Source organism: Buceros rhinoceros, unplaced genomic scaffold, assembly GCF_000710305.1.
Source record: "Buceros rhinoceros silvestris isolate BGI_N320 unplaced genomic scaffold, ASM71030v1 scaffold5710, whole genome shotgun sequence".
NCBI lineage: Eukaryota > Metazoa > Chordata > Aves > Bucerotiformes > Bucerotidae > Buceros > Buceros rhinoceros.
Genome location: NW_010387798.1, coordinates 76,221 through 90,146, shown reverse-complemented (window position 1 = coordinate 90,146; position 13,926 = coordinate 76,221). Strand labels below are relative to the sequence as shown.

At 40.8% G+C, this 13,926-nt stretch overlaps 1 protein-coding gene across 1 annotated transcript in view; it reads right to left on the bottom strand.

Annotated features, from left to right (window-relative positions):
• Positions 1–835: 835 nt before the first annotated feature.
• Positions 836–13,926, bottom strand: part of LOC104492248 (fibrocystin-like) — a gene marked incomplete at both ends in the record, with an annotated part of 74,138 nt that continues 61,047 nt past the window's right edge. Inside the window, 7 exons of the mRNA XM_010134809.1 lie at positions 836–996; positions 4,204–4,366; positions 5,476–6,354; positions 6,692–6,844; positions 9,287–9,441; positions 12,697–12,784; positions 13,576–13,689. Coding sequence (XP_010133111.1) covers positions 836–996; positions 4,204–4,366; positions 5,476–6,354; positions 6,692–6,844; positions 9,287–9,441; positions 12,697–12,784; positions 13,576–13,689 — 1,713 coding nt within the window. The remainder of the gene's footprint in view (positions 997–4,203; positions 4,367–5,475; positions 6,355–6,691; positions 6,845–9,286; positions 9,442–12,696; positions 12,785–13,575; positions 13,690–13,926) is intronic.

Below are 13,926 nucleotides of genomic sequence, written 5' to 3'. Positions count from 1 at the left end.
GGGATATGGATGAAAATCCTCATTGTCCCAATTATTATTTTGCACTCATGTAGCATTTACATGGCATGTCTTACTTAATGCTCTCAGAGAACTTTGCAAGGGCAGTTAAGTTCTGTTCTGGTCATAAAATTAATGAATTACAGAATCACAGAATAATTTGGTTGGAAGAGACCTTCAAGATCATCAAGTCCAACTACCAGGGTCCCTAAACCAAGTCCCTCAGAGCCATACCTACGGATCTTTTAAACTCCTCCAGGGATGAGGACTCCACCACCTCCCCGGGCAGCCTGTTTCAATGCTTCACAACCCTCTCTGTAAAGAAATTGTTCTAACATCCAGCTTAAATCTCTGCTGGTGCAACTTAAGGCCATTTCCTCTAGTGCTGTCACTTGTTACAGGGGAGAAGAGACTAGTTCCCTCAGCTGCTTCTCGTAAGACTTGTTCTCTAAACCCTTCACCAGCTTCATTGCCCTCCTTTGGACATACTCCAGCACCAAAATGACCTTCTTGAAGTGAGGGGCCCAAAATGACACAGTATTCAAGGTCTGGCCTTACCAGTGCCGAGTACAGGAGCTAAACTCAAGAGGATGAGGATACCAGGTGACACGATTCTGCAAGAAGGCAGAGAGGCACTCTGGACACAGAACTGTGCGATGAGACCTCCCAGAATTCTACTCTGTGATTCACTACATCCAGCCTGGAAAAGCACCACACAATGTGGGACCACCACCAACTCGAGCTCAGTTGTAGGTCTCAAAGCCTGGGGTAAAATCTCATCTCATGAGTCAAATATATGCATGACTTTGCAAGGACTCCAGACAGCACAGGCACTTACCAGCTTGCAAGTAGAACTGTGTCCATTCGAATTCTGACTTCGGGAAAACAGAAACAGGAGGTTCTAGGTCCAGGACTCCTCCATCCAAATCCTTGAAAAGGGCCTTCCTTGAGCCTCTGCACATCTTTTCAGGGAACAGGGTGTCTTCAGAGGTCTGCACACTGGCAGGTAGGAGAGGTAATGTTATTATGGAGAAGAGAACAATGGAGAAATATTGTGCTCTTATTTGTAAGAGCAAATTAGTTGCTTGCCAGGAGCAACTAAGCTCATACAGAAGAAATGAAGCAAGCAGGGTGAAATGGCAGAAAGAATGAGAGAGGAGCCAGCAGGGAAAAGACATCTTAAATAAGGGCTTGGAGACTGCTGGAACAAGCAAGAAGATTTACAGTCAGGCCACAGAGGATCCATCTATCCAAGTTAACCAGTTTCAGAACCCATTCTTTTCCTAGATCAAAGGGTCCGCGTCTGTAGAGTTACATTCCCTTAGTAGTTAAAACAGGATGGTCACATCCTAACTATCTGTTTGGAAAAGTCTGTGACCAGCTCTCAAACTATGACATTGATTGAACCAATACTTGCAGGCTCATGCCAAAGCCAAAACAATGACCACCACGAAGAGTGCTAAAACTCAAGTTCTGATGGCCAGTTCCCTCACTGTACTTAATTTGCTGGTATGAATATAAGCAAAAGAAAAAAAATAAAGAGACTTCTCCTAGGAAGCCAGAGTTTTTTGCAGGTCAAGGAGCCACTTAACATTTCTAGAGTAGAAGAAAACTTCAAAGAGAAAATTTATTCTAATAGGACACAATGCATAATGATTAGTGCATTTATAAACTTGGTTTGTTGTTTTTCTTTCATACCCAAGTGTTTGGAACTGTGTCTGCAAAGATTATTTTTCTAATTTATTGTTCTAATTAAAAAATCTGTTTGGAGATTCAGTGTCATCTCGATGGTTTTGCTGGGCTTAAAATGAAGTGCACATGGATCTCACCTCAAAGTTATGCCTGAGCCAGGGTTTCATCTCCCAGGCACTCATATTACTCAACCAGTACTGCCCCCAGACAATGAATAGCTACTTCTCTCTTTCTAATGACACGTTCAGATCCTAAGAATAGAATTAAACCACACTTTTAAAATAAGACTCATAAGGTTGGAAAGTTTCAGAGCATTAGTCCAAACTAGAACAAGGCTCTTTTTGTATGACATGATAATGTATCTCAGAAAACCACATCAAATTTTCAAATAAATTTAACCAATTTTATCACCAGTATACTCTCAGGAGGAAATTTTAAATTTAGTAGCTTGAAACAGCCAGAAAAGACTACAGATTTCTATGTAGATCGTTAAAGACTGGCTTCCACAGAGGCAGGTACCTAGAACAGGAAATGTTTATTGGAGGGAAACTCACCTCACCTGAGACATATACAGGACACTTGAGATGCATGATTTCCTAGACAAGGATCTCTGCTGAGTACAGAATGAGTTTAGTATCTTCTTTATGTTACATGTCTAATTTGGGGGGCACCAAAGTGTAGTAAACTGAATCACGTGTTGTGGATCTTAAGTGCTTCTAATGTCATTTTGACTAAATGTTTAACACAGCTTAAAGGAACTAGCCAACTGACCATTCAATCCTGTGACAAAATACAATGAGGCCCAATGACTTGTAAACCAGCAACATCCATGGAAACATCTTCATGGACAGCTACATGGATATACATTAAGTCTCGAAGAAAACTGAGAATGTCTTGGGCTCATTGGAAAAAAAGCAATTATTGATATTTTGAATGAGGCAAATTGATATAGGCAAAGATTACACTAAAGGCAGAGAAACAAATGGGCAAATGTCCCAAATCAACACAGCTCAAAAGAGGTAGAGAAGAAAGATAGCTCCTCTGATCCTGTTAGCTAGTTCAGCTCTTGAACATCAATCAGATCCAGCATTTCAGCTGGTAGGTCTACCAGCAGAAGTGAAGCACTGTCTTTCCATATTCCCCAGTATTTCTATCTCCTCTCCTTCTTTAAAGCAATGCTCACTTTGATAGAACATATCGATCAAGAATCCCCTTCAGGATGCTGAAGCAGAACAATGCAGCCACAGCTCAGCCCTTGCAACAGTGGATTAAACACATGCATGCAGATAATGTGTGAGGAGCACTGAGAGATGTAATCACCCTCAGAGGTTTACCAGACTACTAAGAAAGCACTTGGTAGCCACGTGCATTCATCATGTTTGAAAATCACCAGCTCTTGCAGTGAGTCTGCATATTCAGCAGCTCACTAATAGCATAATACTGTGGGAAAATACAAGAGTGGGAAGGATACAAGAGTGAAACATAATGGGAGGTGACAAGCTGGACAGGTCTCAGAAATCTACACGCAAATGAATGCCCAAAGCAAAAAGCAGAAATATAGAATAAAACAAAAATTCTGGCAGAAAGCTGGAGGGGTTCTAAACATAGCAGTGTGGGACACCTCCAATTATTTTTGACTGGCAAGTGGAGACCGTGCTGGATTTTTTTGCTACTTCAAGGCTTCCCTGACATAGCCTCTGTATTGTGCTCACTGGTTGTAATAAATAAATAGGCATGTGGTTTCCATTGGATGTGGTATGTTTAAACCACTGCAACCAGCAGTGACTTAAGGTTACAGATGAGGCTCTCCCCTCCCTCCTCCATGTTCCTGCACACGCAGATGATATTCTCCCTGGGCAGGAGCAGTTCTGGCAGTCATTTGACATCTCACAGCCTGCCTGGTACTGATCAACATTTCGGATGTGATCTCGCAGGCAAAAATCAAGCTCCACTTCCCTGACCAAAAGGACATTCCCTGTCTCAGGGTTTTTTGCTGGAGGTCCTGACATTTTCTAAAGCCTGAGGCTGAGAAGTCAGAGATGCTCAGGATAGAGGTTTAAGAAATGGGATATGTGAGGGTTGTTTTGCTATACAAATGTCAGTAAAAGGAGAAATCCAAGAGGACTGGTCTGGAGATGCACCTTGATGAAATCTGAATCTAAAATTTTAAACAATTGTCCTAAATTAAGTTTGGGTTGGTTTTGGGGTTGTTTTTTTTTTTTTGTTTTGATTTTTTTTTCCCATTATTCAAGTTTTTCTGTGTGTGGTTTTTTTTTTTTTATGTCGGAGCTTGTTCATTTTTGACAGATAGGAGCAGTACAAGAGCAGAGACAGAGAAAAAGAATGGGGCTGCTCCTCAGCCAGACATCCAGTCTAAACTAATAGCTTAAACTCTTTGTAAGACAACCCAAAAGGACAGCTGATACCAACAGAGGTGAGGATAGTCCCCGAACTGTAGGTGCTTTCTTTTTCACAAACCACTGAAAAAAGATAGTTCAAAATGAAGCATATTACCCTGTTGGATGAAAGTAGAACTTGTCCTTCTCATTGACATGTAACATCTTTGATGTCTCTGCTGTGATAAGAGGCATGATGCCTAAATGGTCAGCAGTTGACATGATGCAGACATCCCTGTCTTCACTGTAGCAGCTCTTTGTAAAACCAGTGAAGATGACTTCTGCCAGAGATTAGGAGAAGATCAAGTGAGGAAAAGTGGTTAGAGCAGTACCGAAACTAGAGAGAGAAAAGCTCTGTTCTATGACATTTTCCATATTAAATTGCTCCCATATATGTATATATATGTACAAATCATTTTTAAATCATACTAAATGCATTGAGCTTCAGCTGGATTTAAAATACTTCATAGCCAAGTTGCATCTTGACACAAATCAAGTCATGTCCATAGGAAATTGAATCAAAGGAAATAGTAAATGAGAAAGAAACAAAAACAAGCGTGATACGTAAATTTTCATTTGTACCAGTAAGAGGCAGTTTAATGATACCCTGCCTTGGACGGTTCATCCACTTGTCAGATGTTCATACAAGATGAGCTGCGTCTGGTGACACAGGCTTGGCTCTGGCACTGAACTTTTGTGCAGCTACAACATCCATGTTTTGCCACGAACTTTCTGTGAGACCCTGGGAAAATCTATTTGCCTTTCTTTGTCTCCCATATTCTTGAGTAAAAGGAAGATAATGTATTTTCGCACAAAAGTAGGTAGCAAGGAGGGATAAAGACATGAAAAACTGTGAGGTATTTAGATCCCACCATGGTAACCAGCTACCTAGGTTCCGCTCTATGCAAATATTACTCTGAAGACTGTAAAATTCATTTGAACCAAAGATGTGGGATACATAACCAACTTTAATCCCTCTTCTACAATCCTTTATAACAATAAAAGCCATAACTGCTTCTGTGCAGCTGTAGTCGTTATGTTCTAAGCCAATTCTACACAAAATGTGCTATTCACTTCTCAGACTTGTTATCTTTACTTAGCTAAAGGTAACTGTAGATCAGAGAGATGAATCAAGTGGAAAAATAGATAGCACAGAAGGCAGGCTCGTTTGAGGTAAAACGTATACACATGACATAATTATACTGAGTAAAGTCAGGAAGTGAAAAATACCAAATAATTTTTTTTTAATTAAACTGTGTTGAACAGAAGAAGAATTCTGTTATTAATTCATTTGAGGCTTTGATTTTCCCACATTCATTTGCAGGTGTGGAAGGCCCCAACTTTGATTGGAAAAATAATGTCAAGTATCACCTGGACATAGAAGACCAACCTTTCAGCTTCATCAGTCCCAGGACTTTTGGGCATTGCCCAGTTTTGTGCCATGGGTTATCTGGCCTTTGGCTGGGAACAGTGGTAAACATGGGCCATAAAATCCCAACACGGCCTCTTAGAGGGTAGGCTGGTGGTCGATCCTTGGCTGTTAGATCAGCTGAGTGAGGCTTGATCCTGTCTCTGATGCAGTCAAAAGTTGAGCTTGTTGCAACAATGATGGAGTTTCTAAGTTCTATGAATCTTTTCCCCGTGTGGCATTGCTTGGCATAGAGGCAGTACACTACCGGCATGAGACCCACGGTGTTGTCCACCAGCACCAGATTGTCCATGATGACACTGCTTCCAAGGTGGAACATGACACCATAGTCGTAATTCTTATAGGACAGAAAACCTGCGATCCTAGTGCAGGTCTGAAAACCATCTCCCCGGTACAGATGAATGCCATGGAAACTTGAATGGGCCACGTTTTCACTGCAGTGCTCTTCATCTGGCAAACACTCTTGGCCCTTGATATGGAAGCCAATTCGCTCAGATCCTGCCACAGCATTGCCACAGAGGGAGACACCAATGACAAGGTTCACCTTGATGCCAGCAACCCAGTTTAATAAACCTTCTGGCTGCCTGCTCAGAATAACAAGGTTCCTGATGAGCGAATGATTTTGTCCTTCCAAATCAATGCCAGGTCCAACTGTGTCGAACACCATGTTGTCATGCAACAATATCCCATTGCTCATGATTGCTCTAATGCCAACTCCGCAGGTACCGTTAATGCTGGATGACACCACCGAGGACCCTTGGGATACATTCCTAAATTCAATGGCAGAAAGCTGAGGAGGCCCGAAGTTCAAAAATTCAGTATTTAAGAGTTGAAGAACACCTGCAGTAAGATAGATATAGTGAAATAAAACCTCACAAAGTTACCTAAGAACTGGTAAGAGTGACACCCATTTAAACAGCACTCAGGCATATAATAGTAGGCAAACTTTGTCATTGTATTGCCAGTTATGTGCTTTTGTTCATAAATATATAAAATATTATAGTGAAAAACAACAGAACGGCACCTCCTAAAATATATTCCACCAGTTATGAAATATTATTAGCACTCATGTTTTCTTAGACGTATGTAGCACATGCAAATGGATACATCTGGGTTTAGACTGTACATTCTTGGGCAGAACTGATCTGGTCAACCAGGACAGGTGAATCTCCAGTACCTTCAAACTCTGTGCCATTGGAGTCTGTGAAACGTCCCACCAGCATTCTTCCAGCGCAAGCCACATCTGACTTGATCTGTATGTTCCGTGTTAGGAGTCCAACCTCCGCAGCCAAAGGGATGTGTTTACCTTCTTCTGTGATATGGGAACGTCCTGGGGAGGTTCAAGAAAGAAAATGTGATAAGTGTCTATCACACCTATAAATTGGTGCTTTGAGGGACATGAAGCCTGACAGCTTGTGCACAGCTTCTCTGCAGAATCTGCACTGACATTCAGGTGTGCTTTTCCTCCAGCACAATCTACATGCATCAACACAAAACCAGAAAGGCCACCTGCCCATCAAATATTCACCGTGCACTTATATTTCACCAACATATTTCATTTTTAGAAAAAGAAGGTGCTAAATCTTCGCCCTGCGGTGTGCAGATGCCAAACCAATGAACAGATTCGCACTTTATTTTTTCTAAGCTGTATGTAGAGTTATTTTTCAGTACACTGCAGAGTTGATCTCCATGAATTCTCGTTAGGCTCAGACCAGTGACAACATTAAAAACCAGTTTGCTCCAGAGTCTTGGTAGCATGTGCTTTCTAAACTGTCTTTCCAAAGACTTTGGAGAGAGTTTATGCAGATATTTAGCTTGGTATTAATCTCAGGTGACTTTAGGTATTTATAGATGCGATTTAGTTATCCAGATTGGTTTTGTGTACAATGGAGAGCAATAGGCAATTCTCAAGTGCAACTTGTACCCTATTTTATACATCTGTTTTAAGGGAAGGTCAAATACAAATGAGCAGTATGTATTTTTCTGCTTTAAGTATCAATGAAGCTGAGTGTACATGAAGCAGGTTCTCAGGAGGTTCTCCTGCCCCTCTACTCTGCCCTAGTGTGGCCACATCTGTAGTGCGTTGTCCGGTTCTGGGCCCCCCAGTTCAAGAGAGACAAGGAACTACTGGAGAGAATCCAGCGGAGACTATGAGGATGGGAAGGGGACTGGAGCACCTCTGTGCTTAGGAAAGGCCCTGAGGCTGTTCAGCTGGAGAAGAGAAGGTTGAGAGGGGGTCTCATCAATGCTGATCCATATCTAAAGGGCAGGTGTCAAGAGGATGGGCCAGACCCTTCTCAGTGGTGCCCAGTGACAGGACAAGGGGCAACGAGCACAAATAGGAACATGCAAAGTTTCACCTGAACACAAGGGAAAACTTTGCTGTGAGGGTGAGGGAGCCCTGGCCCAGGCTGCCCAGAGACATTGTGGTGTCTCCTGCTCTGTTTGGAGAGATTCCAAAGCCACCTGGACATCATCCTAGTTAACCTGCTTTGGGTGACCCTGCTCTAGCAGTGGGGTTGAACTATATGATCTCCAACACCACCATTCTGTGATTCTGTGATTCATGTGTGAACATTTGCTGTAGATATCTACATTTGCCCACGCAAATCCCAGTATTTGCATAGCTCCTAATTCTCGCACCCATCCCTTTTTTTTTTTCAGTTACACCTAACAACTGCTGCAGTACTCAACGTGTTTGCCACCATTTCATCTCAGTATACTTATACTGTATTAGCTAAGAAAATAGGTTAAGAAATATTCTCTGGTCCCCAAACCAGCTGGCAGGTTTCTTCCTTCCCCCATACAAAAGGTCATGCATAACATATTGAAAAAAGAGTCTGGATGTGCTTCCTTTGAAGTGTTTTGTTTGTTTTCTTCGTTAAATGCAATTGTCATACGAAACTCTGCCATGGAGGCTACTATCAATTGAAACTATGGATAACTGCTGAACAGAGCTTGGTTCTAAGTGAAGCTTTATTTACGAGCACAGGTATAGACATTTAGAACACACAATATTTCTGAACCTTTCTATCCATCTTGCTAACTTCTGTGCCTACTGGCTAGAATAAATATTAAACTAAAAAGACAACGCTACTCACAGAAAAAAAATCCCGTATTTGGAGCTTCAGAATTAGACCTGTTAAAAAATTCTTTTATTTTGTTTAAATAGATAGTCATAAAATTACTTTATAGGCTGAAATGAAATTAAATTATCAACAGTGTATCTCATTTTTCCACTTAAATACAGATCCCATATAATCTACACAGAAAATGGAACTATATACAGATTTTATGTTTACACGTTAGATTACAAATTCATTAGTTTCATGCTATGGAATTGATGAAATTTTGCATGTGAAACTCCATAAATCTAATTATTTTGAAATTTGAAAAAAAAGGATTTAAAAAAAATTTTTTGGTTTTTGACATAAGACAGAAATTGTGCAAATGGACTTAAAAAATCCCTTTTCCTTTCACATTGCAGTTACTTTCTCCCTGATAACCATTTTTACTTAAAATGTGAAACACCAAGAAGTTTTCCAAAAGTATTCAGTATCTAATTACTTCTATTTCCAGAAATTCACGTTATAATCAGCTATTCTGTGGAATTTTGAGCATCGTATTTTCAGTATCAAAAAAGCAAGAACAAAGCATATAGAGAAAGAAATGATGATACCTCCATAAAGTAGAATTGATCTTGGTGAGATATGAAATGGAAAGTTAATGCTTCAGGAGAAAACTCTCTGAAATGGAAAGACAGACTCCTTACCAATGTGCCTGTGCAGAAGTCGTTCATGAATTCTTATGCTGTGACCATTAACTTCTTTAAGTGTTACTACTTCAGCCTGGTGAGCTTCGTAGGAGGACGAGCTGATCACAATATTTCCACCATGATTCCAATCAACTTCATCCTCCAAAAAGATCCTGCAACATCAAGATGTTAAGATAATGTCATTACATTTGTGAGAATTATGTTCACTGATTTCCTAAAAAAATTAACAACAGTTTTGCTAGGCAGTTCTCAGAAAGAATCCACGGGCTATGCTCTAGGAACAGCTCCTTTAGGGCTTTCTGTAAAAACAGATGTCAAAAATATGTGGGAGGAAATTAATCCTGGAGCATCTATTTCACACCATTGATTAACAAGGTATATGGCTCCAGTATAGAGTTGCAGGGCTCAAGTTACCTCCCAAGGATGTGTCAGACCATTTTTGGTGCCAGGAATCTCCTACAGAGATGAAAGGCAGCTTTGGAATTAGACAATGAAATGCAGGTGTCCCTGTATGGCACTGTCTGTGTGTGTGTGTGCACTTGGCATTTAAGCTTCCACTACAGCTGATCGATACAGCCAGCAGTGGGTGGAAGGCAATTGAGCTCTCTGAACTGGGCACAAACAGCAGGATTCGATGCCCTAAACAAGAGCAGCTCTTGCTATCTGAGATGCCCCACGGTATCTAAGACATCAGCTGGTAGGTTTGATAGGACTTGTTCATGGAGCATTCCTGAAGACAAATTTGGGATCCATGGAGAGGACTCAAAGGCACCTCTGATGAGCCCAAAACATATGTTTAGGTACCTGAATCCTGCCCCTGCTTGTTGAACAGTCCTCTAGGCTCCAGCACCTAGAACTCTGCTGACTAACGGGAGCTTAGGTACCTTTATAAATAGTACACAAACACCTACATTTATGTGTTTTAATCTTGAACTGGAGATCCTCCTTTGCATTCAAAGCTATAGCTGTAGCTCAAGGATAATTATCAGTGTTTATATGAATATAATAAACACCTTGTCCTATTGCAGGGTGACTGGTGCTGGCCAGGTGATGATCTATACTCCTCAGGTAGCTGTGGATAAAACAGTCCACTGAATGAATTCAGGGACTGCCTCATCATACAGTCAAGAGTGACAGCAGTGCAGAGAGAAAGGGAAGTCCTAAAGGGATGTAACTAATGGCAAAGTTGCCAAGTTTTCCCAGTGTTTCCTCTCGCAGTGTTTTTCAAAGATGAGTAGGCTCAAGATGAGAATTTCCAGTTCTCAGCATCTCTGAACATTCAGCAGAGAGGTCTACCAAAGCTTTGATTTCTTTCTCTGCTTAGACGAAGCACTGGCTATCTTCTGAAATGACTACGTGGTGTTCAAGGATAAATGCACTGACAAAGAGGAAGCAACACCAGGAAGTGAGAATAATTGTGCCGTGCGTTTGGGGTTTTTGACAGCTCACATGCAGCCCATACTAGAGGTTGAACATTAAGGCCAGTCCCAGACATGAATTCCGATAATAGTTTATGTCTTGTGGACCCAACCATAACTCTTTTGACTCACGGCATTTCAAAGAAATCTAACAGGAGGAATCAGTAAGCAAAAGAGAATACGGTTTGTAAGAGACACCATCTAAGTTACGAATCTATTGAAATACTAATTCAGGTTTTCACTGTAAGTAAATAAGTGCTTTCTTTTTTTTCCCCCTCCTCCTTCTTGAAAGCATACGTCCTTTCCTAACTCATGTGCTGATTCATGCTGGAAATATATATACAGCAGCTTCTCTCAGTCGATAAAAAAGCCACTTTCTTCAGCTTTCATATTCTAGCACTGTCTTGTCTGTTCCCTGTATCTGACCACATTAACTCTTAGCAGACTTTTCAAGACAGATTCTGCACACACCCCCTTTTCTTCCTTCTAACTATTGTGCCATATTTAAGGTAGATTAATGAGCTCCAAATACCTGTATCTTAGCACCTCATGATGTTTCATATAGAACTTCTGGGCAGCAGATCAAGACTAGACTGGATTGATTTCATTCAAGTATTTAACTGGCATGTTTCAGACAAGAATCTGCTTACTCTGAACTCCCACCCTAATCAGGGAAAGAAGAATTTCCAGAGAGTGATTCTAATGTTGCATGGCTTGAATCAATACCTGGAAGTATCTGTCTCTCAGCTGACTATACAACAATCCTAAACAATTAATCCACACTAGACACTCAGCTATGTGAGATCCAACAACAGACAAATCCTACCTGTGACATCCTGTGCTTCCATTGCCCGTCTTTACAATGAGTTTCCAAAGATTCCTTCCTTAAATGCTGATATTTCAGCTCTACCTAGATGGGAATTCTTCCAGTGGGTTTTTGTTTTGCCTGACTGATATTCTTTGAATATATGTATTTCAGTATAAAATTAAGCACTTGGAAGTATTACAGCAAAAGGCAATAAAAATTTGATGTAACTCAGAATCAAGAGTGAGAGCTCCAGGCAGAGCTGGGTAGGTGTCCACCCCACAGCAACTAATGATCAGTGCCTTATGCAGACATGGTCCCTGGTTCAGATGAAAGGTTTGAACTTCAGGCCATAGCCATCCATTCACCTAACAAGCATCTGTGGCACCTTCGCTTATCCCGCCTTAGGTGATGGTTTTGGCTATGCCTTCAGACTGAGTTCCTGGGTAAGCGATGCTGAAGATGTGTCTGCTGCAGGGGATGTGAAAACTTATGGATGGACAGCATCAAGGGAGAGAGAGACAGCAGGATTTCAAAGCTATTTTTGCCAAGGTTAAGTGAATATGTGTCTCTACCTGAAAGGGCTCATACTCTAGACAGTAATCTTACTCTTCAGGTTTATTCTACAAGCCAGTTGACACTGATTACATATACAAAAAAGACTGAATGTAACAGAAGAAATTAGTATGTCCACTCCAGAATCCACTTGGTAAAAACCTGATCCAAGATGTTGAAGAACATGGTTCATATCCCAGTTTTGCTTAATTCAGAGATGAGATTTTTAATGTAGGTTTCTTAAACCAGAATGAACATCCTAATCACCAAGATATCAGCCACTTTTGAATACATCTTGTCCTTCTGAAGAGCAAAAGGCAGAGTGAGAGATGGAGGAAGGGAAGGAAGGAAGGAAGGAGGGAAGGAAGGAAGCAAGGAAGTAAGGAGAATGGAAGGGCAGAAGAATAGAAAGAAATATCAGCTTCATTCTTCTTTAGAAAGGAAATTAACCTAAAAATGGAATAATTTTCTTGCAAGGTGTAACATAGTTGTTCTTTTCCTACCTAGACATAGTTTAAACAGAGTCTATCACAAAAGAAGACTAACACAACTCAAAGCAACATTAATGCAAGTTACAGAAACAGGAGTCGAAACTTAATATGTGGAGGCATATTTGGGCAAAATACCACCTTTCATTGCCAGGAGCAACGTCAGATCCCAGATGTGTCCAAGACTTTTTGGGATAAGCACTATAAATTTGCACCTGTCCATAAACCCCTGGAAAAAACAGAAGCAGGAGTTCAAAGATTAGGGGAGAGAGAGTTTGAATTTCTACAGTCTGCAAAAGTTCGACAATGAACAGTTTTGCAATACTCTAGTGCTGTTTAAAACATATTTTAAAACTTGAAAAACAGAAAAGTTAACTTCTTTAACCATAATTATATGAGGACATGTAAAATTTAACAGAAACCTTCTTTTGTCAGTCTTTCTGTGTGTCCAAACCCTTGGAAATATTTAATTGTTTGTACTTGGATCTAGCTTTTGGATGTAACTCATCTCACTTAAGTCAGGCATTTAAAAATGGTGATAAAAGTCTAAGCTCATCATCCTAGCCTGGAAACTTGAGGGTAGTTTGTTTCATTCTAAGAAAGGCCAAAGATAACGGACTAAATACCCTCTGGCAATGTCTATTTCTCTCCACTCAAAGAGGTCATCTTAGTTTTAATACCTTCAACTTTGACAACTACCTTTACCAAATCTCATGTCTAGAACCAAGACAAACTACTGCACACGTGTGTAAGTCCTTTTAAGTCCTCTCCAGTTCCTCACAGAAAGACCTCAGGATTTCACACCTAGTTACTCAGTTCTGTCAAATTTTGCCTAAACAAAATCTCCACAGAAAATCCACAGAAAATTGTTCTCACAATTTTCATAAAATTTTAGCTTGAAAACTGTGTGTACCTTTGTTAGATGTTTTCCTGTATGACACTGTAACAAGCTCAACAGCAGCAGCTTTAGCTATTGCCTAAGACTGGCTCCCTATGAAAAGGTGAACTTGTGTTTCATACCAATACTCCCTGGGTGGACATTTATTTCCTCCAGACGATCACAGTAAATCCCTTCAGACGCCCGAAGAAGGACCAGCAGCTTTAAATCCCTTTCTAGGGGATGTTGAGAAGAACCTGCAATATAGACAAAACAGTGACAACCCACCACAGAGGTGTCAATGGCTTTTGTAAAGCTGAATTTAGGGGAAAACTGGGGTGCGTGAATCCCAATTTGAAGATCTAAATGGCTGAACTAGCACTTCCCTCCTCAACCCATTTTTGCCTTTCTGCTCCTTTAAAATTTCACCTGTTCCCAGCTAATCATGAGTCCTGCAAGCCAGGATGGGTAACATGGTCTTTCAGCCAGTGGAA